General features: G+C 32.5%; 1 protein-coding gene across 1 annotated transcript in view; it reads right to left on the reverse strand.

Annotated features, from left to right (window-relative positions):
• Nucleotides 1–27,442, reverse strand: part of LOC118187708 (ras-specific guanine nucleotide-releasing factor 2-like) — a 302,120-nt gene that overhangs the window by 223,769 nt on the left and 50,909 nt on the right. Inside the window, exons 3-6 of the mRNA XM_085821450.1 lie at nucleotides 22,682–22,829; nucleotides 20,920–21,009; nucleotides 17,702–17,805; nucleotides 5,951–6,100 (exon numbers count right to left, since the gene is read on the reverse strand). Of these exons, the coding sequence (XP_085677576.1) occupies nucleotides 5,951–6,100; nucleotides 17,702–17,805; nucleotides 20,920–21,009; nucleotides 22,682–22,829 (492 nt within the window). The remainder of the gene's footprint in view (nucleotides 1–5,950; nucleotides 6,101–17,701; nucleotides 17,806–20,919; nucleotides 21,010–22,681; nucleotides 22,830–27,442) is intronic.

The raw sequence follows: 27,442 nt of genomic DNA on the forward strand, positions 1-27,442 counted from the left end.
AAAAAGTATTTTGTATAAGTAAAATGGAAATTATTCAAATTAATAAGTCCTCTGAATAATATAATGCATTAGAGTGGCATCATGTGGGCTTTTTAATTACTATGTTAAAAAGCCCACATGATATCACTCTAATATATTTTTTTTTCAGAAAACGTGTATACCACTTAATTTCCTCCTTCTAAGTTTCGTAGTAGGGAAAAAGAGAAATATATATATATATATATATAATATTTTTTCTATCTGGAATGTCTTGTGGTCGAGGCGCCCGGCTTCAAGCCTTTTCAGATGGGGGGAATATTTTTAATAATAAAATTCCATAATCAAGAGTACACTTAAAATTCTAACTGTATGTTCTTTTCATTTTTAATGGCGACGTTCTCTTATTTGAAAGTACGTGGAATTAAATCCACAGCCCCGTAGTCAAGTTGTTTTTCCCGCCTTTTCTACATGTACAGTTATAGAATGTTCTGGAAATATTTAAAGCGAACTGGATTGGCTGACGAGGTTGACGTCATTTCTTGGAAGCTCCGCCTTTCCAGAGGCTATAAAAGGACTCGCAAAAGAATATCGGGGCTTTTCTTTAATGTCACGATGCAGTAAACTTCATACAAAAAGTGATTAGTAATTCTTTTTATTTACTCCGGATATCTGATTTTGTAACTGCTATTTTCTCCTGAAATATAATAAATGGATCCTGTTTTTTAAAACTTATCGTCTGATAATTTAAGCTACGACAAAAGCTGGTACATCACATATATATATAAACTCTGTATATATATATATATGTATACAGAGTTCCCATATATCTCAATACATATACACGCACATATATGCATAAATTTACTTTCTTTTATTGTCAAAAATCAGACACAAGCGCCTAAAGTGATGTAATAAATTTTATAGTGCTACCTAGAATTTTCTACAATTTAAAAAGCTTTTTACAGTTAATGCTTTACGATATTTTTCTAGTAAAGGTGAATACTTTTAGAAATGAAGATAAATTTTACTGTGTGTTTCGTATTAAAAGCTTAAATATGTGCTTTTAAAAATAAATATAATCTATTATTTCAAACCGTGTATATAGATAATTTTGATACGCAATATAAAATTGAACTGCGTGCAAAGCCTCTTTTCAAGCCTAAGTATGCTTGGAAGACTAAATATAGAAATAAGCCAGAATTTTCCAAATCACCAGATAGCGTGGAATAACAATCCTCTTCTGTCCCTGAGGAGAAATGAGGGCCATTATGTACATCACTTGTAGTGAGAGGGCTTGTTTGTTTCCGTTAATAGAGAATAGGAGTGAAATTTGTTACCAGAAGCTACATGTGTATCTCTTCTATTCTTGCGGTGGTGTCTAATAATAAGAAACTAAAATATTTGTGTAGGAAAACGAAAGTTTGCTGTGCATGCCAAAAGATGAATATCTACGAATTATTTGTTTCGGCTATTTTTAGTTAGGCCACAGCGATTTTATACATTGCAATTTTTCACATAAAATGTTAACCAACGAATTGCGGATTCTTTGTTGGTTGTAAGGAGTAAATGAGTAGTAAATTCCAAAGAATGCAATGAGAAAAAGGGAAACATTTGCATGTAATTTAGAATGCTAGTCATCAATAAAAAGGAAAAACTAAGAAAGTAATGCAAAGAAGAAGATAAATATAAAAGAAACGGAATAAAACACTGGGTCCTAATAAGCATGCAGTGCCTGATAATTTGGAGTATTTTTAAGATGCTATATAAAAGATAAAGCAATCAAATAATAAATAAAAACATTCTGAAAGCTTTCAAATTTTACATTGCGCGTAAAGGGGCGTTTTTTAACGTTTTGTGCGTTACCTTTATTTATTAAATATCATGTTCTTCGCACTTAAACAACATAAAATTTAATTCAACAGCAATATCACAAAATATTTAAAACGAGCATATCTTTAGAATTTCCGATACACAGTCTCGCGCGTTTTTTCCTACAGTGTTGCCATTGCCCGCTCTGAAATCGTTGAGTTTATTAATCAAAAATTCGTTAAAGGTTTACCAAATATGAAATAGATAATAAAACAAATTCCAAATTTGGGGTTCCATGTGCCCATATTCGAGTGGAGGACTACGTTATTCAAAATTTGATGTCTCTAGGTAGCATTTTTTTCACAGTGCAAAAATATATATACAATCATATGGATTCACACTATTTAATTTCTTTAAATACAATGTAGGGCTGTAATATTTGGGGGCATTAATTTAAAATGTGAAACACAATTTTACAGTGGACGAATAAAATGCCAGAACGAAATTAATAGCCCTTCTTGGCAAATTTCCCCTTTGTTTTAAAAGTAAGTAATAAATACTTTTTTAAGTTTTAAAAGTAGTCAGATTGTATCATTTCTTAAGCTGGTCAAATTTTAAAAAGTCAGATTATATAATTTTTTATGCTGATGAGATAATTGAATTCAATGATCGTGAAAAAACATTTGACTGGATGAAGCTACTATCTGTATTAATGATGTCATTTTTATTATATGAACAATTAATTGTTTTGAAACAAATGGCAGCTTTCTATTAAGGAAGTTATGGATCAGAAAATTCATTGCTTATATCTTAAATATGGAGACAACAATGGAAACTTTCAAGAAGTTTTCAATCATGAAATTCAATTTTTAATGGAAACTTTCAACCATGAATACGTGTATCACTATTTGACAATTTTAGTAGACCTAGACCTACTTTCTAAGGACTGTGAAGCCTAGAAACTTCTTAAATGTAACGAAAATGATTTAATTCCTTATTGATTACGAAACGCTAATTTCTTAAAGACGGTGCTTGTGATAAAAATGTGTAAAATGGTCATGGTGTAAGAATTATGTTAATTTTATTAACAGTTAAAATATGAGTTAAACTTCCTTTCCTTTCGATTCTTAATTTCAACTTACCACTTATGGCCAGAACATAGTTTTAGAATCACGTCTGAATGTTAATGAGGAAGAGCGGTGTATAACTTCGAAGTTCTACAGTCTCAGAGAGAGAGAGAGATACAATATATTCTGGCTTCACGCGTCCGCCTTTTTATTAGGCTACTCTCTCGTAAGCTATTATTACGCTCGGCCGTACTTTAGGCCCTTAATAGCTTCGCAGTCAATTAGCGTTAACCCTTTGCGGCACAGTGTGTCCGGTATGGGCACACCTAAAAATTTCATTCTGTACGTACAGAAAAATTGAATGAAAAAGGATTTATAGGTTACTCTGAACCTTCTTTATTTATAGTAGATGGCAGCTCAACACAAACCAGTCCATATATTTTAGCCATGTTTAGTTTTTCAAGACCCTCATTTTTCAAAAAAATTTCCAGATTTTTTTAGGGTATAAAAAGAATTGCTTAAAAAGAAATTTCTATGATATTTTTTTGGCTGCATGCTAATCTCTTTATTGTATATTAGTTTTAAATTTTTACCCTGAAATCTTGGCTAAAATCAAACAGCAAACCCTAAGTGTGCCCAGACTGGGCTCACCGATAATCTAGGACAACTGAGAGTCTGTATTCTTTGTTTCTCAGCATCTCATCGGTGGTCAGTTCATTGACAACAATGCGCGTTTCAGCACTCTTTTCGAAGCTCTATTCAACCAGTGTGCCCACTTTGGGCACACCCACAGAATTAAAAGATAAGTGCTATCTTCACAAAATTTTACTTGTGTACTCCTCTGGGCCTAATTAGACTGCCTACCTTTTTTTTAAATCAAAACTCCAACTTTAAAAGGTAGCGTGCCGGAAAGGTTTAAGGGGCCAACTCTGTTAGCATTTTGATAGCTTCGGCTATATCTCTCTAGTTAAGATTAGTTTAGTTTAATTCTTAGTCTTTTATGTTGAAGCCCAAGTATCGGCTTAATTGTACAACTCCAAAACGGAGTTCTGTTAAATCTTGATTGGAATAATAAAAGGTTATTTTACCCCTCTACCTGTCACACGGACTCAAGCGATGTTTCGCTTACTAGTTCTTAAGATTCTTCACTTTTAACTGTAACTTAGAATTACACAGTGGAGAATCCTACAGTGGTATATGAAAAATTCACTATGCACAATAATTTGTGAGATTAAAAATATCCATTTATTAAAGGAAAATTTGAAGAAATGAGAACTTTTGAAAATATGGAACCCCTATTTAAAAATAAAAAATTAAAACATCTTTGAATAAAACAGAAGGATAAGTTTGTTAGCTTAATATGCTCGAAAAAAAATTTTTTAAATATAACCGTCTTCCTTTTATTTATAATTCTGCTGCCCTGATGCTAAAATATCATTATATACTTCTTATCAGAAAATACGGCTTTTGTGTTATAGATTTCATATACATGCATCAAATAGAATTTAAAAGAAATAAAGCTACATAAACTTTTATTTTTGAGTGGAAACATTTACAACTTGCGTGCAAATTTTCTGTAGGCATATGAAATGGCATAAAGCGACCATCGCATGCAAAGCATCATACTGCTGAACGTCTTCAATTACTGTCAATAAAACAAGGTGCTTTTATGGTAAAAATCACAGCCGTTCCGATGCCAAGGAAAACTATTATTTCAAATTTATTTTATGCTTTGTAATTTATCAGCTTTGTAAATTTAAAAATAAAATTACATTGACGTTTGAAAGATGTGAGTTAATAATGAGTTACTGAAGATTAAAAAAAAATTGAGTGTGAAACGATTGCGCTTTTCAGAGAACTTGCCAAAGAACGACACGCAATTATTCTGATATGCATTACAATAGCGATTTGTATATTTAATACAAAATTTTAACTAAGACTGGAGAGGATGTTTTGATAGCAAAAAATGTGATAAAAGACAGTTATACTTAATTTTATTACTATAACTTAATTTTATTATTATTATTTTATTTTATTACTGATATTAATTTTGAGACACATATTTTAATTTCTAGTTAACATGTAATTAATATATAAATTTCTATAAGCTTGAAGATTTCAAGTGATTTTTGATTGCCATGTGTAATTTCCAATCACTAAGATTTTCAGCTATCATATGGTATGTGCAATGAATTTGAATTTCATTTTTGTCTCTTTTGGAGATCTATGAAGACCACAAGGACAAGCTCCTAGAACTATCTGTGGTCCGCTGATCACAGATTGTGAAAAGCAAAATTACGTTAAACACTTAAGTTTATGTCTCCAAGAGCTTAGGAATATATATCCACGTGAAGATCTTTTATAAGTGTATTTATAGGAGGGCCTAAAAGGATAAATTTCTCGTATCTCGAATAAATCTTTCAACACTTTGCTGTCTTTGTATTATACGAAAGTGGTACAAAAACTTGAACTTTGAAAGATTAATTGGGAAAAATATACTTTAAACAGCAGGAACAAAATATTTATTGAGAATGCTCTAGTAATTATAGAAATGGTTTGTTACCAAGCGTATTGTTATAGAAGTTTCCTTGCATACAAGAACAATTTTACTATCTCTCAGATTTTTTATTTGCATCATAATATTGTTTGCTAGAACATGAGAGACTCGATTTCTGGAATGAAACAGCGTTATTTATGCGACCAGAAAAATTTCTGGTTGACAATATTCACATAATAATCCAGCTTCATGGTCCTCTCTGTTTTTGTCTTTCTTTCAGAAGAGTAATTAAAAAAGAAAGTTTACTTATTATAAATGAAAGAAACATTGCAGAACTCAGAATAAAAATAAAAATAAAATCCACTGAAATTAGTTTTCAAAGCTTTCGACTAAAGTTGATTATCGATTAAATATCTTTCTAACAACTTAATGATGGTTAATGTTTAAAATAAATTTGGCAGTGTTATGGTAAAACGATTTTTGAATTACTGGAATAATGTCTGCTGTGTTCATACTGCTATTTCGTATTAAAGCATAGAAACTGCTTTGTGTGTACAAAAGAATATTAAGAAATTAAACCATAACTGAACTGGAGTACCTATTGAGGAAAATGGAGTTAACTTCGTCGTGTGTACAAGGAGGTTTCTGTGAGCTGGCAGCCATCTTGAACGGCCTCAGGAAGCAGGAAACCATCAACTGTAGCTGTTCCACGTATTCCTCTTCAGATTCTACCATCCGAAAGACCAAACTGTGGGAAAAATGAAACATTGTATGTCATCAAGCATGATAAAAATATTAAAATATGCGCTATGGAGGAAACGTATTGTCAGAGAAGGAGTTTAAAATTTCCAAGCATTTCCAAAGCATGCAGAACATACGTAGGTACTGATAGAAGTTAAACCAGCATCTCTGTAATAAATACCACAGGTGACTGAGGTATTGCTGAATCTAAGCTTCCGCCCCAGATTTAAGCGAGAACACCCCGAGGAGCAGTTCAACGTCCTCTACCATCAACCCCCTTTGTGACCCTTATCCTCTACCATCAACCCCTTTGTGAGGTTACTCCTATCAGCAAACCCCTTCTGTGAGAACTTTTGAGCTAAAAGAAAAACGCAGATAAAAGCATAAAAAGAAAGTCTTTAAACATCCTGGCAGTATTTTACAATGTTGCTATTTCTCAAGAAAAATTGCAAGAATAAAGGAATATTATTTCATTTTTGTTATAATCTCATGAGCAAAGCATGTTCAAGCTCTCGCGATATTTAGTTTAAAAAGAATAGAATTTGAGACTGAGATAAAAATTAGTTTAGTTTAGTTTCACTGATATGTATATAGCCAAAAATATGTTTTTCTGGTGTCGTAATTTGCGATATATGGGTAAATAAAGGATCCTATCGTAAATATTTCATTTTGATGCATTACTCTGTGACATGCGAGTAAATAAAGATCAACGTGTAAATATCAAGTGGTATTTTTGAGTTTTGATTCTGAAAAACGACGATCCACAAAAACCTAGATTCCCAAGCAGAAATCGATATCCTTGATAGGATTTCCGTGTATTCCAGCTTGCCGTGTATTTTGAGCACTCCCTAGACACGATACGCTTACAGATATCTATGCCTTTTCTGGGATTCGAATCAGGACTCTTCGGTAAAGCAATCAGACACAGAACGTACTTCAAATAAGTCTCTTATATTCACTACATATTATATTCTAAATTAGTTAGATTTTTCTAAAATCAAAAATTGCTCGCTACATTTAGAAAGAAGCTAATTTAAATACATAATAAAAACTATAAGAATGACTTAATGACTGAACGTTTACTTGTATATGAGATTCATTAATAATTATATAATTTAAAGACATTTAAGTGAATAGATTTTTATATAATATTTACTTGTGTCTTGGTCTATTTTATGCTTAGAATTTGAACAAAATTTTCATAAATTTCTTCGAAAATTGCTCATTTTCACACATAATAAAGCAAATAAGTCATTCGATTGTAAAGCCATAAATAGAAGTTTTAAAAAACTTTATATTATAACTTCATATTACCAGATTTAAGTTTTGCTGATACTTTATATTTATTTGATATTGCTTCACAGAAAATACTTATTTACTTATGAATCTTGGAAAACCAACATGTAGAAACGAAAATGATGAAAACTTTCAGGTAAAGAAATACGAAACTTCTTATATGTCTCTTCGTGAGTATTTTTTAAATACTACCGAAAGGATGTGTCAAATCATTTCAAACGGCAGAAGAAACTATAGTTTACTTGGAGCTATTTTTACTTGTTAAGAGAATATTTACAAAGCTTTTGTAAAATGATTAAGAAAGGAAATCGGAATTTTAAAAAGAGGATTTCAGGAAAGGTAAACATGTAGCATTTAATTACTGTTATACCACGTATTTCTTACGCAACCTCATTAAAATTCACAAAACTGGAGAATTTCGATTTCCTGAAATTGCATGTCTTTCAGAATATTTGTTTAGAAATGAAAGAATAGTAACATGCTGCTTGTTTATCAGAGCAAAAATGTGTTAAAATAATAACTTAAAATATTTTTTTTTATAAATTATTATTTGTGCTATTGCAATCTTCAATAAATTTAACGCTAATTAGTTAAAAAAAACTGTGCTACTTTGGTAGACGGTTGCACGGATTTTGGCGATTTCTTTTTGGCAAGCGATATGACTTATGGTAAACCCACTGCTAGGCAAGTTGTTTATGGTAACCGATACTTTGTTGCCAATTTATTTAAAAAATAATGCGTTTTATTATAAATAAATTCCGTGTTTTAAATATTATTTATGACTTCAAAATAATAAAAATTAATTTAATTTTGCATTTTTATTTGAAATAAAAATTTTATTGTTTATGTTATTTTATGGAATTTTATGTTGTGAATGATGTAATGAATGACGTCACAAAATATTTTAAAAGTAATTGGTTTTAATATCTATAAATTTGATCTAACGTTTTAAACATTATTTATAGCTGTTAAATATTAAAATACAATTTAATTTTGCATTTTTTTAAATATGATTTTATTATGAATGATTATTTAAATAATTTCAATTCTATGCATGATGTAATCAGTTCCCTGATTGGTTACTGAATATTTCTGCATTACCGCGCCATTTTAAAATTTTATTATTCATCTCTTCGAATTCCTCAGATTTCAAAGTGAATGATATTCACATCGAAGAACTTTCAATAAAGTCGGTAATATGGAGCTGCAGCGTACAGCCATTTTATAATTGGGATCCCCGTTGAAGAATTCCTTTTTTGGAAACTCCACTATAAAACTAAAACAAACCATTTAAAATTCTAATTAAAGGACTGTTATGAATATATTTGTTTTATATTCTTCATCATTAACCACACAATTAAAAAACTCAAAATTTTTGCACGGCTAGAATTCGTGTATAAGCTTGTAGAGTCATTAGATTATTTTGAAGCAAGGAGATGTGAAAAATTTGCGGTGCCCTCGCAGGGACTCGAACTCTGGACCTCTCGAATACGCGTTGGATGTACTTCCGTTACACCAGGAAGGCGTGCAGAAGGGAGGGAGAAAATACCTTATATACTCCCATTCTTTAAAGGGCGACTGAGGATTAGAGGATCCAATCGCCAAATCCTGATGGGAGAATATCGTCCACCACCTTCTAGTTCGAGCGCCACTTGTAGATTCATTAGGTTTATCGATGCAGGAGAGATGAAAATTATGCAGTGCCTTCACTGGAACTCGAACGCTAAATCATTCCAATACGCGTCGAGCATGCTTCCAATTACACCACGAAGGCATGCGGAAAGTAGGGAGAACATACCTTAGACAGTATACTGAAACAAAGAAAAACCACTGTTTATAAAATATTAAAGGATCTTTTAAAAGTTTTGGAAAGGCGTTTCTATATTTTCTTAAATACTGACAGAAAGATTTAATGGCTAAAATTTCATATTGTCCTATCACTAAGAATAAATTTACTATTAATTTACGATTTTCTTCTTCCCTGTAGGAAATAAATATTTCTAGGCCTGTGAATTGGTTACTCAAAACGATTGAGGTAAAGCAAGCCAAGCTATCTGCCCTTGAAGAAGAATGCCTTTGGGGAGGAATAGGCAACTTATTGGCATTCGAAAACTACAGACAGAGATGGAGCCAGTCCGTTTGTAAGGATTCGAATTGCCAGTGTATTCACAGGTGAGCTCTGAGCTGATTGGAAGCAAAACACTTAGGATACACAACTCACATGTTTCGAATTTTGAACTTACAGAAAAAGGTCTAAATAAGAGTCAACTCCAGAAATCTTAAATATTCGTAAAGGCATTTATATGCTTTCTAAAATACTGAGTTGGGAGTTATATGAAAATTCTTTTTTTTTTCTTTTTCATTTGACACGCTTTGAAATAAGAAGAGCGAAACAAATTTCATTAGAAGTAAAATAAGCGGAAAAAAATCTTAGAATCAATATTCCTTCAATAATCTTCAGTCATTTAAAATTGTTTATGAATTTGTACCACCTCCTTTTTTTGCTTTCCCCCTAACAAGCTTCTTATAATTGCTGTTTTCATCATCAAACATTGTATTTATTCCTGCTAATTGCTGTTTTTTTAAACTTCCACGAACTAGATTGCGCCATTTGACACCGCGATAGAAATGTTCTTTCGTCACATTTATCTTATCTTTATTTTCTTCTATAACGGTTACCATGGAGCTTTAATCCATCTTGCGTCATAATTATCATGCATGGCTAAGCTACTAAGATATTCATTTTCTTAATTATAAAATTATCAGATTGGATTTTGCTTGTTAGTGTGTTATTTGATGTCTGGGTTTTTTTTTTTAAATGATGGCATGACTGTTACTGAAACAACTCAAAAAATAGTTTGAATCTTTCTTAAGCTTTCGCTTAAAGCATTTAAAAACTATTTCATAAGCTGAAGAGGTAACTTTTTTCGAATGCGATTCCTGTTCAATAAATTTAACTTCGCATCTGGAATATATTACAGTAAGTGCGAAATGTTTATTTACATTAATATGCGTACTTGTTTTAATTTCTCAATTTTTGAAATTTGTTTAATTCACCATCTCAATTGTTTGACATCAAATAAAAAATATTCAAATCCTAATTACTAATTGATTACTGAATTAAAAGATTCAAAATTATTTTTATTCTTATCTATGAATAAAAATATATTAATTATTAGTAAACAAGAAATATTCAAACACTAATTACTAATTGACTAATTACAAAGTTAAAAGTTTCAAAATTACGTTTATTATTGTCTGTTGATAAAATGCATGAATTATCATCAGATGTATGAATTATAATCTTTATAATTTGATATCAAACGAGAAATATTCGAACCCTAATTACTAATTGATTACAAAATTAAAAGATTCAAAATTACATTATACTTCTCTGTTGATAAAATGTATGAATTATCATCAGATGTATGAATTATCATTTACATAAATTGATATCAAGCGAAAAATACTCGAATCCTAATTAATAATTGATTACTTAAAAGTTAAAAGATTCAAAATTGCTTTGATTCTTGTTTGTCAGCAGACGCAGCTAAGACTGCCCCTTAAATTAAAATACAAATTAAAAATCTGGATTAATATTATCATTATAAATTTATAATTGATAAGTTATTCGAACATTAATGCATATTTGCGGAATTCCCATGAAATATCAACTAAGATGATCTGCAACATATTACCAAGCAAAGAGGCAAGGATGTGGTTTCTTTGAAGAACTTATAAATTAAATATTATTACAAACGCTCATATTTGCTTTGTGGAGTTTCATTAATTTAATGCTAAATATAAACTATCATGCTAAATTTAACCGTCCCCATTTTTTGAAACTCAATGAAAGATTAAACATCTATTTAAACTTAATGTTATTTTCAGAAAACTGCAACATTTGAAAGGTTAAAAATAAATTTTATCAACATTTTATTTCTTTTGAATGGCATTCAAATCAATAAAGCGTAACGGAAATAATAATTTATAAATTATTTTTAATTAAAATTATTTTTCGAGCTTAGTAATAGTGAAAAATTATGCATTTTAAGACTGTCACAAATTGAAGTTCTTGAAGAAAAATATCTCAGTTTCCTTAAATATTATTGTCTCTTTTTCTTTACCAGCTGTTGATTTTTCTGGAAACATTTGCGACTTTCTAAAATCTTTCGGTTTTTCTTCTTTGTCTCCCGATCTATCTTTTTTGCGATCGATAAGTGTCAACTACATTTTTGAATATTTGTTCAGGATATTGAGCTCCTGGCAATGACAGAAAACTGCATAGCAGGGCGAACAAGATTTTGAAATAAGCCTGTTTAATATATAAGGGCGAGTCAAATGAAAGTGAGCCAATGCGAATATATGACAAACAGAGTACTTTATTTAAAGGTAGTCTCCATGAACATTGAGACATATATCCCATTGACAAATGAGCCGCGTGATCCCCGTCTCATAAAACTCTTTGGGCTGTGGATTCAAAAAGTCTGTAATCGACTCCTTCACGGCGTCGTCCGACACAAATCTGGTACCCTTGAGATGTTTTTTCAGTTTCCCGAAAATGTGAAAGTCGCATGGCGACAAATCTGGGCTGTATGGAGGATGTTGCAGTGTGTCCCACTTGAACTTTGCCAGTTGTGTCTTAACCACATCAGCGACGTGGGGACGAGCATTGTCGTGTAGCAAGATCACACCATTTGTCAATCTTCCAGGTTGTTTGTTCTTGATTGCGACACGCAGCCGATCCAGCGTTGCACAATATCGCGAACTATTGATAGTCTCTCCACGTTTAGCAAATTCAATCAGTAATGGCCCCTGACGATCGAAAAAAAAGTCAATAGCACCTTTCCCGAGGAAATAACAGCCTTTGCTTTCTTCGGGGGTGGTGAATTTAAATGTTTCCACTGTAAGCTTTGCCGGCGTGTTTCAGGTTCGTAGTGGTGGCACCATGATTCGTCTCCGGTCACAATTGCAGACAAGAAGTCGTCACCCTCATTGTGATACCGGATGAGATGAGTCAAAGCAGCGCCGAACCTCCCCGTCTTCTGGCGGTCGTTCAAAATCTTGGGCATCCATTGAGCACACAAAAGCCGATAACCGAGATGATCATGAATTATGGTGTGAACCGAACCGTGACTGATGTTCACACGCTCTGCCAGTTCATCGATGCTTATCCTCCGTTCTTGTCTAATCAGCTCATCAACCTGTGCAATTGTGTCGGGGGTGATTGCAAGGTGGCTTTGGCCCGGTCTTGGATCGTCTTTGCAACTTTCACGTCCTTCTCTGAACCGTTTGCTCCAACGCTTCACAGTGGCCAATGCGATGCAATGTTCACCGTACACAGCAGTCATACGGCGACTAATTTCATGTTGGGAAACAACTTCAGCTGTCAAAAACCTGACCACACCACGTTGTTCCTCTTTTGGAGCGTCCATTATGTCACGCTACCGTCTTCAACCCAGTGTAAGAGCGCCTTAAAGAACTTTAACCTCACACTTTCGCGCCACTTTCGTAAATGAAGGCTGTCTCTGTGCGCCGCAGATGATGGACCGAACCATTCTTGCTGAGGAGGGGTTGGCTCACTTTCATTTGACTCGCCCTTATATTAGTAATCATCTTAAATTAATAAATGATAACACAATACATGTATATTCTTGATGAGCATTTATTAAATTCCATTTATCCATATAATTGAACTCCTGTTCTCTGCGCAGTATTCATGTCACGCCCACAGTACGTGACACGAATACTGTACAGAGCGAGTTTGAGGGCTGTTGATCATTCAATGAACACATAGACGGGCCACAATGTAACTAACTGTGTAGGAACCTATAGTCTCCGGGATGATCTTGAATCAGAAGAGGCTTTTAGATGTAATCGTTGCCCAGCAGTATAGTCACAATATGAGGTTAACATGCAGTGTGCAGAGAGGACAGAGATTTGGTTACTCAATGAATGGTTAGTGAATTTAAATTGTATTGTGGAGCGCTTTAGTATCTTTAAAGTCACATGGGGTTGTTTCCGTAGATGTCAAGCAGAACTCATATCTAACCCTTAACTTAGTTTTCCACTCTGATCTAATAGTTAATTTAGAAGTGTGTGTGTGAAGTGTTACCAAAAGTGTAATTTAGAAGGTCCTATTGTAAGGATCCTAAGTTTTACTAACGTTTATTTTATTTTAAAACTGTGCTATCACCTCTTATTTTCTCAAATTGTCTTGCTAACGCCCAAGTATTTAAGTTGTGGCTTTTTGCTAAGAGTTAGGGAGAGAGAAGGAGTTTTAGGCAGCAAGCCGCTTGCCACTGTAGTTTTACGAGTTTCACTCGGTTGCTGGTTGCCTTTAAGGCCAGAGGTTTAGCGCTCTTGATATTTGCAAACGTATTGTAGTTTAAGCAGCTCGGCGTACTACATACGTACCTTTTTTAAATAAAGGCCAGTCTTAGTGCTAGGCATTTGTATACTAATTCAAAGTTAGCTTTTAGTTAGAGTTAGTAGTTTTTATATTCTTACGTTCAGACCACAAGTGGTTGGTCTCTGTATTCCGAAGTTCGGAAGTGTCTGTAAAAGATTGAAAATAAAGGGTTTCGTATACCCTTCCTGCTTGTGTTATCTACTTCACACCTTCTTGAACATAGCTTGAGTAAGCTCCCTATTCCTATTCAGGATCATTCATGTTTCCAAAGCAAATCAAGAGAAACACAAGGCCTGACAGTATTAGCTGAGGGCCATTTTGCAAACTAAAGGTTTCCTTTTCGAGTTCGAGAGCGTTAAGTTTTATTTTATATTTCAATTTCTTAGATATATAGCATGAATTTAAACTTAATCCTCACCTTAAAATGTAATCAGTCTGCTAAGGGATAAGAAACATAAATCTGGCTTTTAAGAATTCATCTTTAGTGATCAGAACCGGAGGAAATCTAGAAATCGCTGATTCAAATGGTTGATTCGAGTAGAAATTAGCACATTATCATCCGACTGGTAGGGTTAGCCATTTAATGGGGCAGGAGATCGTGCATTCCAGATCCATTTAATACCCAGAATTACGTTTGATAGCTAATAAAGGGTAGTGATGTGTGCCAGGGAAGTGTAAGGCATCATCTTCTCCAACAGTGCACACAGTCGAGTCACTTCCAATCCAAGAAAAATTGAGAAAAGCACACTTTGTCGTTAATATGATCAAATACAAGTTCAAGAAGAAGTATTTTAAGTAACAGTTTATCACTTCAAATTGAAATTGTTTGAATTTGTTTATCCTATCCATATGTTCGTGTCGAGAATCTGGGTTGAACTCTATTAGAGCTTACAGATTACCAACTACGAAATTTTTAGGAAAATATCTAGCGATTTTAATGCAATCGAAACATAGTGATCGCAGACATTATTATTTGAACCTTCAATTTATTTGCACCAAATATTTATCTAAAATTTTTTGTCCAATACTAGAGTAATGCTGCGCATACCAAGATAACAGGGCAACGTTTTTAAATTTAATTTAATCAGGTATCACTTTTCTGTTGTCCACACCGTAACGGACAAACTTTTTTTCTTAAAGCGTGTAAAAACAAATGCACAACAGTCAAAAATTATTCTTGGTTTCTTGGTTTTCTTGGTTTCATTGATATAAAAATGTAGATTTTACTTTTGCAAGGGGAAGGCAACTGCAGATTTTCCTCTTTCAGTCCTCCATAAAATGCAATGCTCTGTTTATTGACGTGCCAGGAAATAAAAAGATAAAGTTTTTTTCTTAATCGATGAATAATTACGGTATCACACCTCAAACGAAATACTAACATTCACCCAAAATTTAAATTTGAATAATTCAAAATTTAAAGCTTTAGCTGTTATAATGAATTTCCTTTTAAACGTGCAAATAAATATATCGTCGGTGTGCAGGGTAATAGAACTTTAATTAGAGCTCTCTAGACGAAGATAGGTTTCTGACATCAGGGATGAGATGACTATGGTTGTGAGATCTGGTGAGATGACATCAAATATGGATCTGCTTATCCTTTGAAAATGTTTATCAAATCTTCTGCCTTCTGTTTGCATGTTTGTTTAGAAATACTGTTTTTCGAAATAATATTGTCAAAAATATTGGTGCAATTCAGTAAAGCATCCCCCAATTACAACTGTCTGGAAGCCGTTTTGTAATAGTTAGATAGAAGCTGTAACATGCACTTATAATATAACACATGGAATTTATATTACAGTTTTTAAAAAGCTTAGTACCCAAAGCATACAGCAGCAGAGATAGGATACAAATATATGTTTTGATGTGCACCACATGAAAAGCGCCCACAACTTTGAAATTTTTCACATTGAAACGTGCACAATTTTAACTTTGAAATTTTTCACATTGAAACGTGCGCACAATTTTAACTTTGAAATTTTTCACATTGAAACGTGCACAATTTTAACTTTGAAATTTTTCACATTGAAACGTGCGCACAATTTTAACTTTGAAATTTTTCACATTGAAACGTGCACAATTTTAACTTTGAAATTTTTCACATTGAAACGTGCACAATTTTAACTTTGAAATTTTTCACAAGAATTTAACAAATGTTGCTGAAGAATAATATCTTATTGCTATTATAGTAGTTTTATGCACTCTCTATGAATTTTTTACTAAACTAACTTTTGGTCTCGTCCATTTGCTCTCCCAACATTATTGTAAGTTCATGTAGGAATTCTAATATTCCTCTTTTCTGCCTGTGGAATGCGACCCTATGTTCTATGGTAATTATTGCTCATCTGGATGAGTACTATCACCCCTCTTAATTTGTAAAAACAATTTAGAATCACCCTATACATATAACAAATAAATCAATAAAGCTTCGTCACATTTTTTACCATTATAAAGCTGTTATACGGCTTAGCATAGTTTTGAAGCGTGGGAAGATGATCCTTTGAGCGATTTCTTGTCAAACTCTTTGTTAATTTGGTAACTTGGTTTGTTTGGAGTTTGTTATTGAGTTTTTTTTTTTTTTTGGCGTCATTCTGGGACGATTGCAGGCACTTGCTTATCAAACGGGCTCTATTGACTGGAGATCTAGCTGACTTTGGAAGCGCTTGACAAGTTCGGAGACAATCAGTAGAACTGAATATCGTATTATTTTTATTATTATCAGGGCACAGCCCCGATCCTCCTATCCGGCACAAGCCGGCTGTATATCAAAAAAAGGGACTGGCCAAAAAAAATATGAGGAAAACAAACATACAAAGTCCAAAATCTGAGTCTCAGTGCCGAATTCCAACTCTATCTTTGTTCGTATTTACAATCTTCATTATTGTCTCTGCAAATAATGAGTCTGAATATCGTATATGCGGCTGGACGTTAACCTTCTGAAATGTATATCTGGATTGTCTCGAAAGAAAAAACAACATAATGAGGTGTAAAATATAGTCGACGTACTACCGTGTTTTTAAGAGTGGTAACGCAAAACAATGCAAAGGGTCCAGTATAAAAGTAATTGCTATCGGGTTGCATGGCGGGCATGGCATTATCTCATACTAATGTCCTGGACCTGTTTCAGAGATGTCTTTTCTGGTCATCGAGGTTCAGTTTGAAGGGGAACTCATCAATGTAGGCAATTCTAGTTCAACCATTGAGAATCAGGTTGAACAATGACATAGCATACGATGTTGCCGGGGTGCACATCTGAGGGGTGATCAGGGCAACAGGCGTGGTGAGCGCAAATCCTATAAATTCCTTGGAGTTTCTTGCTTTTTTTAGGGGGTATAGAATGTAGTTAAATTTAATAAATTCTTTAACTCAGATATGAACATGTAGTACCAAAAATATCATTGCAGGAGTTGTCTTTAAGATCGATGTAGACATTCCAAAATGTTAAAATATGACAGAGCTTCTCCCATGAAAACGTTATGTTTTGCTAAGTGATAGCAATGAAATAGAAATTACTGAAAAAATATTCTAACTGCAACTCAATGCAGTTCTTGAAGATTATGTAAGAAATTACGGAAGAATTGTTAAATAAAATTTATTTAGGTATCTAAGTTATTACAATTTCACAGCATTTTCCTGCAAGGTAAACTATTCTGAGTAAATGTGGTGTTTTCCCTCTTCATTGTAAAAGTTAGGAAATACAATGAAATTTAGTAAAGTAGTATCATAAAAAAGAAAACGTTTCTTTCGTATTATATATGTAAATATAACATTGTTTGAAACGTCGTAAAGTTTTAAGAAACAAGCACTACACTTGAGAATTTATATTTAGTTTTAATCAGAAAAACAGGAAAATATTCAGTCATATTATATGTAATACTATGTAATATTTTTTGGTTTCCTTACCTGTTCCTTTTTCGCATGCTTTCTGCATGTGGTGAACTAATATATTCTGCAACAATTTGCTTCCACCTTCTTCTGCAGAGCCAGCCACGAAAGAAACTCTGAACCTGAAAAACAAACAGAATACAAATGTGTAAGAAAATGCGAACTTCCGGAATTCGAATCTGGCAACTGAAAGCAAGAATTCCATTTCCCTTTCTACGTAATTTCCTTTTTGTTTGGAGGGAAACATCATTCGATCCTGTCGTGCTAGTTTAGACACCTTCTAGTCGAGAATAAAAAAAAGGAAATGCATTCGGTCGATTTCCTGAGCCTTCCTGATTAATCGATTAAACACGTTCAGAAAAAACAACCGATACAATCCGCTTAACGAATCTCGTCACAGAAAGCAACGAAGATCATTCTCAGGCTGTGCTTCGCTTATGACGTTTTTCAACAAGTGAAACTATCTACGGGATATGATGATATATAAATTAAATTCCATTTTCATATCCGAATTTATTTATTTAATTTATTTTAACAATCACGTATGGAGACAAATATGCAAACATTAATAGATTCAGAATGAGAAATTGAAAAAGGTTTACCGAAAGAAAATCTGATAAGCGTATAGAGGTTTTTAAAAATGGTTCCAGTGATAACATGTCGTTACGATTACTGCCTTAGATTAATATTTTCCTAATTTTTCTCTATACATACACACAGGGTGTTTCAAAAAGATTACCTGGTTTAAAGTTTCTGAATTTTGAACCGTAATTTTATGGTTTGTCCAGATGGAAAAATACATGAAGTAGACTGAAATGTTTATAACTTTGGTAACGTGCTTCATTTTTAAAAAAAATCTGATGTGTACACCACATGACTTCCTTGTACGGAATATTAAATTATACGCATTTTTTCTTGCATTTCATTTAAACTTATTGGATTGAATTAAATCTACTTCGCCGACAGCGCATAAACCACAATAGAATAAATGCACTATCTAAAATTCACTATATTTGTTTACTATAACGACACTCTGAATGCACAAAATTTATATCATTTGAAGAATTATCGTTGCCACATGTTCTATTCAAATACTATAATAAAGCTAAAACGATGTATGAAAGAAATTAAGCAAACAAAACAGAAAAGAAACAGTTTTTCACAGACGATTTAGAATTATCCTGCTGTTTCAAATGTAAACAAGAGCAATGGCCGCCATCAAAAACATTATTAGGCTTAGTGGCACATAAACAAATTAAAATTATTGATAATTTTAAAAATATTGCATACAGATTTACTAAACGCATAAAAACCTTAACCGGAAGATAAGAAGAACATAATTCAATCATTTTTAAAGCAAAAAATGTACAATTTACAAACATATAAGAGTAAAGAAACTGAGATCACTGAGCCGGGTAACAGAGTGGATATATATATAAATATATTTATATACGTATTTATTTACTTCCTTTTTACTTCGTACAAGGAAGTAAAAATGAAAAAGATATAAAACAAAAACAATAAAAAAGTCGTTTTGTAAGGATCCTGTAAAAAATTTCTTAATTAATATCTTAATCCCGAACCTAAAAATGCTTAAAACTTTTTCTGTAATATACCTGTAATCCCCCCAAAACGTTTATCAGATTTGAATGATTTGAACTATTTTTAACTATTGGGATAATTAATATTATATGAGCCTAAAAATTAATGGCAAAGATTATGAAAAAACTCTGATTTTTCGTGTCTCATTTTTTCTATTGTAATGATACGATTTACCATTGTTAGCATATCAAATGCTGATTTATTCTGTACTGATGATGTAGAAAATAATTTTCAAATGTTTCGAATGCCGATTCTTAATGAATACATATAATTTAAGACCCTAGGCAATGTCTATTTTTATCGAATTCATCTTATTTTCTAGGAGTAAGTGTTTATTATTTGAAATCTAATGGTGTAGTATCCCTAATGGTATTTCAGTGTAATTTGAGATTTATTACTGATGATAAACTGATGAATTACGTATGAATACGTAAATTTAATCAACAAGCCTTTGGCATTAAAGTTATGAAACTTTGTTGTGTAAGTTGACACCGTGTATTACGTTTTATTGTGCTTGTGTAACTACTGGAAATAATAGGTTTACATTTTGGGTTATGATAAAAAATTGCTTCAATGATTTTTTTCCTTCACAATTTGTTATTGTTGATGTTGCTACCAACCTCACTTGTCTGATGAAGGTCAGCACCAGTCCACAACAGTCACCGTATCAAGTAGTGAAATACGCCTGTTATTGGCAAGAGTTTTGAGCACCATATAAGTGAGAGGCCGATTTTCAAAGACAAATACCTGATGGACGGGTCCAAAGGGTCTTCTCCACCCCTCTTGTCCTACCACCGACCTCTCGAAGAGTTTTGACATATTTAGACTTGGCTCACAGCATATTTAGACTTCCCCCATGCCGCACAGACACTATACATTTAGAAATATCCATGCCGTCTGCGGGATGTGAGCCCGGGCATTTCAGTACGGGAATAAGTTAATATCTCCGTTGGGTAGCTCCTTCCCAATTAAAGATGGCATTTTACTAGCAAAATACTCTTTCCCGAATGGTAATTGATATCGCAGTTTAAGCCAGCTTCAGAATAGAGGTATTCCGAAGTATACAAAATACTTGGAAGATATTATTGCAGAAGACTATTTTTTGTCAAGAAATGAATGCTACACTGTGAGTCATTTATAATCGCTGCCCTTTCAAAGTCACTTCACCGAACGTGGAATTGCTAGAAAGCAATGGGCATAGCTTTAGTTTCTACATGAAGAGGGTTAAACTATAATACGAACTGGCAAAAGGATAAAATGTTTCTGAAAAGCTCTAGCGCTAATCTCTCAATCATCAGTCAGTGCATACATAAATCCGCATATCACCAGGATTAATATTTTTGACAGCAGATGTACCAATAGTTTGCCGTTTCTTGGGCCTCAGTTCTTTATTTATATGCATTTTCAGCTGTAAACGCATGTTTATGTACACCAAAATCTAAAAGTAAATATTTGTCACGAACCACATATATATATACACATATATATACACATATATATACACATATATATACATATATATACACATATATATACATATATATATACACATATATATACATATATATATACACATATATACACATATATATACACATATATATACATATATATACAAAAGATAATATGCCCACCTTCTTTATTTTACGTATTTCTTCACTGTCTTCACTTTCTTCTTCTGATTTGCTAGGAGTCAATCTCCATTCTCTCTTGAGCGCACAAAGCTGAAAAAAAAAGACAAATTTAAATGTTTCAGTCTTTTCAGTTAAAACATTCAAATACTAATATTTCAACAATTAACCTTTATAACGTGCAAATTTACATATTTGATAGACAAAATAACAATACTTCCTGATTATGTCTTAAGAAAAAGTAGTTAACATATTTCTCCAAGCAATCGCCAAAAATATTTTATTTCTCAAAATTCATTTCCAGGTATACTAAAAAGTTTAATTTTAATAATAATTAAATTTGAGAATTTTTAGTTTAAATATTAAGTGGAAGCTCTATTTGTTATGTGGCTCACTCCTTTTAAATAGTGTCTAATTTATTAAGTGATCAATTATTCAACTAACAACCTTTTACTTTAAATATAGCTATGTTACCGTGAAAGACCGAAATTGGAGAATGTCAACATTCACCAAATACGTCGGTGAAAGGTCGAATATTTCATTACAAGCTTGTACATTCGGACCCTCACCGGTGTATATCGACAATCACAGATATGCTCTGGTGCAGGTCGAAAAGAGAGGAGTGTATGTACACGCTGCCATTGCAAAAGGAAGTGTTCCACAAATACGTATAAATGCAGTGGTAAAAGCAAGGTCCTCTTGTGCAATTCAAAGTGTCATAATAGTTTAAGTTGTTGCAATAAATAAGATTTGAATCACATAATTTGGTAAGTTTTTAGCTTCTATTATTTTCCTTTCTCATTTTGAATGTACTGTGTGTTTTAAGTTCTTATATTCTTGTTCTTATTTTAAATCTCAAGTGCGTTTTTTTGCGACTCAATTACGGAAAAGAAAATATAATATATGTTCAACATTCACCGTTAGTCGCACCGTATGTCGACATTCACCGTATGTCGACATTCACCGGTGTAAGTCAGAAGTAACAGTATTTGGAAAATATTTCGGACAAACACCAAGCGATTAGGTAATGTTGAATTCACCGGTGAAAGTCGACATTCTCCAGATTTCGGTGTTTCACCGTAACAGTTACACTTATTCGGTACTTATGTAGCAGCATAGTAGAAGTTATTTATTTTAGAGTATTTTATACATTTTATGTCTTTTCCTCTTCATGTTAGAAGAAAATTTTATTGAATTACGTGTAAATGTATATTCGTATGATTATAATTTTACTGGATTCAATCACATAATGTTTTTTACTTTTATAATTACAGTACTTTGTTTCTTGGTTTTTTTTCAAAATAACAATCATTTCGATATATTTTGCAATTTGTTTTATTCCGGATTGTTACAGAGTGCTCGAGAAAATAAAAGTATACCTTTTGATTGAATCTCTTTTGTTTATTCAGTGCAAGCAATGAGACAAAAGAGTCATTGCACATATGATCGCGTATAGTCACTATATTGCTGAATCTAGGTGTTACGAAACAGCTGACGCATCTGCATTGAATATGGCTGGAAATATGTGAAAACTATTAAATGTTTCAACCCTTTTGTGCATATTCTGTCAAAAATTATTTTCTGATGCTTTCTAATGGTTCTAAAATTGGTTACGTAAGGATGTAAATTTTAAAATGTTCTAATAACAAAATGCGGTATGCGAATGAGCTTTTAAACACGTACAGCTGTTTTTAACAGTAAATAAAAGCATACTTGACTTTTAATGAAACTAAGGAAAGAAAAAATTCTATACAGTATGTACAACCTCAGCTCTGAGCTTCTTGATTTCCATCGTCAGTTCTTCGCACTGCTGCGTATACTGCCATTTGGCAGTTTTTTCGCTCTCCACAATCTGTACCAGATGTAAATGTTTCTGTTCCAGCTCTTCTTTCTGTAGAAGTATCTTGCTGAAGCTAAAAAATTTACAAATAACTATCAAACAATGTCCATGATAGGACAAGTGATACCGAATTAAAAGTTTAAGAAAGATATGAATTCACAATATATATATATATATATATCTCACTTCCATTTTGCAAACAGTATATGTAACGAAAACTATTTGTAGTCATTCAAAACTGACTATAAGACATTTATAATTTTCATTTGTGCAACGTGGTCTATGCTAGGACTATGCTTTATACACATGTTTAAGTAATTTATAATAATTTTAAATGAAGGCAAGGAAAGCCATTTAAGAATACTGTAGAGACATTAGAGACTAGTTTATTTCGATGCTGGAGAAGTGAAATATGAGCAACGCCTTCACCGGGAATTGAACCACGGAACTCTGAAATACCCGCCCATTGTGCAGACCACTACACTACGAAGGCATGCGAAGAAGACAGGAGAAATACTTTATATACTCCTCCTTTTAACGGGGGGCGATTGGGGTTTTAGGGGACGCAGTCGCCAAATCTTGGGGTGTGGAGAATCATCATCCACCACCCCTTTAGTTCGGGCGCCACTGCAGAGACATTAGGTTATTTCGATGCTGGAGAAGTGAAAAATGAGCAACGCCTTCGCCAGGAATCGAACCACGGAACTCTGTAATTCGCGCCCAGCGTGCAGTCCACTACACTACGAAGGCATGCTAAGAAGGCGGGAGAAATGCCTTATAATACAAAATTATTCAGAATGATAACCGAGCTCTTGAATAGCAAAATTCTATGGTTTGGTGCGATATAACTAACTTAATCTATGCTAGTTAAAAAAAACAAGTCTCAGGTTTCTAGCATGCAATCAGCATACTGATATGGAATGTCATAAAGCAAGGCTATCTCGATTGCACTTATCTGGTAACTTTGTGTTTCATGAATCTCTTGGGCACTACATTTAGGCAATGAAACTCTCTCATTAAAAATTTGATTATCTATTAATGCTGAACTTGTAATTGTATTAATAACTTTTGAAACTAAAATTTCAGATCCTTTCCTTATCATATATCATTTTCTATTCCGTGTTTTTATATTTAAAAAATTAAGCTACTTGAAATCAGGAATTTCAGATAGCTTAATTTGAAATTCGAAATCAGGAATTTCAAAACATTTTATATCATTTTATTAAAAAAATTCAATTTTTATTATTAAAAGTCAGAGATTGCTCTTAAGAATAATTAACCATTCAAAAAATTCATAATATGCATGTATGCTTATAATAACTTACAATAATATCGTATGATATGTTCTAAACATTCAAAAATTTGCTTTTGAATGTTTAGAACAGTAAGGATAGAAACAACGTTGTTCGAATAGAAAAATTTCTCACTTTCTCAAATATAAGAATACTTTGTAAAGCAAATATTGCTGCAATTTATTTTTTAATTTGAGGGAAAGAAAAAGTATTAATTATCTCTTAGAGATAATTAATACTCTTGTTCCATGAAAATAACTGCATGTAATTTTCATTGGATTAAAATTCTTTATATATAAGATGACTATTTTGCGTAACATTATCGAGCCATTGAAATGTTTTTCGAAGTCAGGAAAGTGAAAAAATTCGCAGTTTCCCTCGCCGAGATTCGAACTGCGAACCTCCCACATACGAATCGCCGAAAGCATGTGTAAAGGAGGGAGAAAATATTTTATACAGTTTTCTCTTTAAAACGATGACTAGCGATTAAGGGACCCAAACGCCAAATCCTACTGGCGACTTTTCGTCCAACAACTTTAGTTCGTGCACCACTTATAGAGTATGATATGACTGTATAAGTGGTGCATGAACTTAAGTTAAACATCCCAAAACATGTTTACTAATTGTTTGCATTTGTATGCAACTAAAAATGAAATATCAGTTTAGAAAAAAGTTTCTGGTGCTAATAGCTTAAGCACAGATGCAGATTATCAATGAAAATATTGGTCAATATATAGTTTGCTTTTTCAAAACAGAAGTGCTCATAAAATCTCATAGTATTTCTATGCTCAGAAACAATGCCGCTTCAGTATTCATTAATCGTAACATTACCTGAATAAATTAAAAGAAAAAAAATATTTTTAGTGTTTTGCGCGATAGTTAAATAATGCTTCTAAAATTGATCAAATTTTATGAGAATATTATTAATTTTACAGTTTGAAAACTTATAAATTACTTGAGAAGAAAAATTCTTCGGCAGTGCAATAAAATTATATATTAAAGACTGGTATCTACTATTGAATCCCAAAATATTATCTCTAAGTAATATTAATTGGAAGATTGTAATTTATTTTTTAATCGATTGCTACAAGAAAACCTAAGAAGACTGCTAAAATTCCAAATTTTCAAATTAAAAGTATTTCGGTCAATTTTTATGAGGCAAAGATTTACAGTTTTATTTTTACTAATGACTATAAACTTTTACTAAATATAACTATGGGGACTGGAGGCACGCATAAAAGGTTAAATTTAGTAATTTAAAAAAACAAATTCGAAATAAAGAATCACGAACCATGAAAATTGGCGTCATTTGAAACATTTTTGTAATTGGAGGTAATTGTGTATGAATAACGTTGTAAAGCAAGCAAGAGGAATTATATGAGTAAGATGCATTTAAAAAACAACCCCCCTAAACATGACTCTAGAATTCTTAAAAATAGCGTAGAGTTAAGTTAGTAGTCTGAAAATTTAAATATGATTGAAACTATATGCAAATTATTCGACTTTTTACTCATTTTATTTCCTTTTATGTATATTCATTTTACAAACGGTATTTATTCAATGAAGAGGGAGAAAGGTTACCAGAAAATCAGGCCAAATAATTATTAAATTTATTGTAACTGATTTAACGAATTTAGCGGCATTTGCTAACTGTATAGGATGGTTCAAGAATTGACGTTAATTTAAAACAGTAAAATAAAAACAGTTAACCTAAAATACTGAATTTCCTTTGTTCTGGAAAGGGAATGCAGAAAGTCTAGTCGATCCTTGCCTCTATGACATAAAAGGTAATTGTAGTCGTAACAAAAAATTAAGTCAATATAGAAGAAATGATACTGTGATTTAACTGACAATAATTCCATCGAATGAACAAATACTTTCCAAAATATTGGTACTTCCTTTCCCCAAAACGTTTATTAATAGTTTTTAGAAATAAACCCCGTTTCATTTAAATAACAAGGTTTGAAAAATTACATTAAAAACTATTGAATACATTATGCATTAACTGCAATGTTTTCTAATAAACGGAGATACGGAACAAAATGTCAAGCAAAGTCCACTCTAGATGACTTTATTTAAGTTTGAGAACAGAACACTGCATATCAAAATAACTAATAAAAACATAGTACTGCATATCAGAATAATTAATAAAGGTATAATACTTATAAAATCTCAGATTTCAAAAGAAAAAAAACGTACATTAATAAAGCATTAAATAAAATGACAAGTTTAGTAGTCGATAGTGCACGACAAGTTTAATAGTCGATAGTCCACGACAAGTTTAATAGTCGAAAGTCCACGACAAGTTTAATAGTCGATACATTAGTCACCTCCCAGTTTAGATGGTAGTACTGAAAACAACGTTCACAGTTAATTCGAAGGAGTTAAAACAGTAACAGGATAGAATTATAAGACATCTTAAAATTAATAGAAAAATACTGTTACCAATTTATCTATAATTTGAAGATGTTTAAGAATAAATTCATTTGAATACGTAGTTTAATTTTAGAATTCAAAACAAAGGAAAACATTTTAAATCAAGGAAAAAAAAAACGTCAGTAGAAATGAAAAATGTTAAGTTATAAATAACTAAAGAAATTATTTTCTATTATTATTGTTATCAGTCGCATTTTCTTTTAGTTTTGTATTTCATACAGGCAATTTTATATCACGCTGATGGTTTATGATGGTAATTTAAGCATCCTTCATTAATAAATAAGTAAACTATAATACACTCATGTACATAAATTAAGGATAATACAAAATCAGGCAAAGGAAGAGTTAGAAGCAAAACAAATTTGACTTATTTGTAAAGCTTATTTATTAAACAAAAGGTAAAGAGCAAAACAAGATGCTATATGTTTGATATTATTAAAAACATTAGCGATTTTTTCTCCCTGGAGCAAATTACAAAAAAAAACGTATTTATAAAAAACCAATATTACATGGTTTCTTTGATTGTTAATACAATGTATGTCTCCCAGACGATGCAATACAGTCCGTACAACGCCTAGGCATGCTGAATATCAAATTATCGATCTGATCTTGGGGGATATTACACCACTCAAAAAGCAATGCTCTCCGAAGTTCCCGTAGACATGTACGAGGAGGTTGACGGGCTGCAACTCGTCGGCCAAGCATGTCCCACACGTGCTCTATTGCATTCAAGTCCGGTCAGAATGCTGGCCAGTCCATACGGGTGATATCCTCCGATTGAAGGCATTCGCTTACGATGTTTCCACGGTGAGGACGGGCGTTGTCATCCATAAACACAAATTGTGCGCCCATGGCGCCCCGAAACAAACGTATTTGTTGTTCCAGAATGACGTCCCGATAGATTTGACTTGTCATGGTTCCAATTTGAACATGCAGGTCAGTTCTGGAACCCAGAATA

This window comes from Stegodyphus dumicola, chromosome 7 (genome assembly GCF_044657685.1).
Source record: "Stegodyphus dumicola isolate Sdum_Otavi_A_Nest chromosome 7, ASM4465768v1".
In the NCBI taxonomy this organism is placed as follows: domain Eukaryota; kingdom Metazoa; phylum Arthropoda; class Arachnida; order Araneae; family Eresidae; genus Stegodyphus; species Stegodyphus dumicola.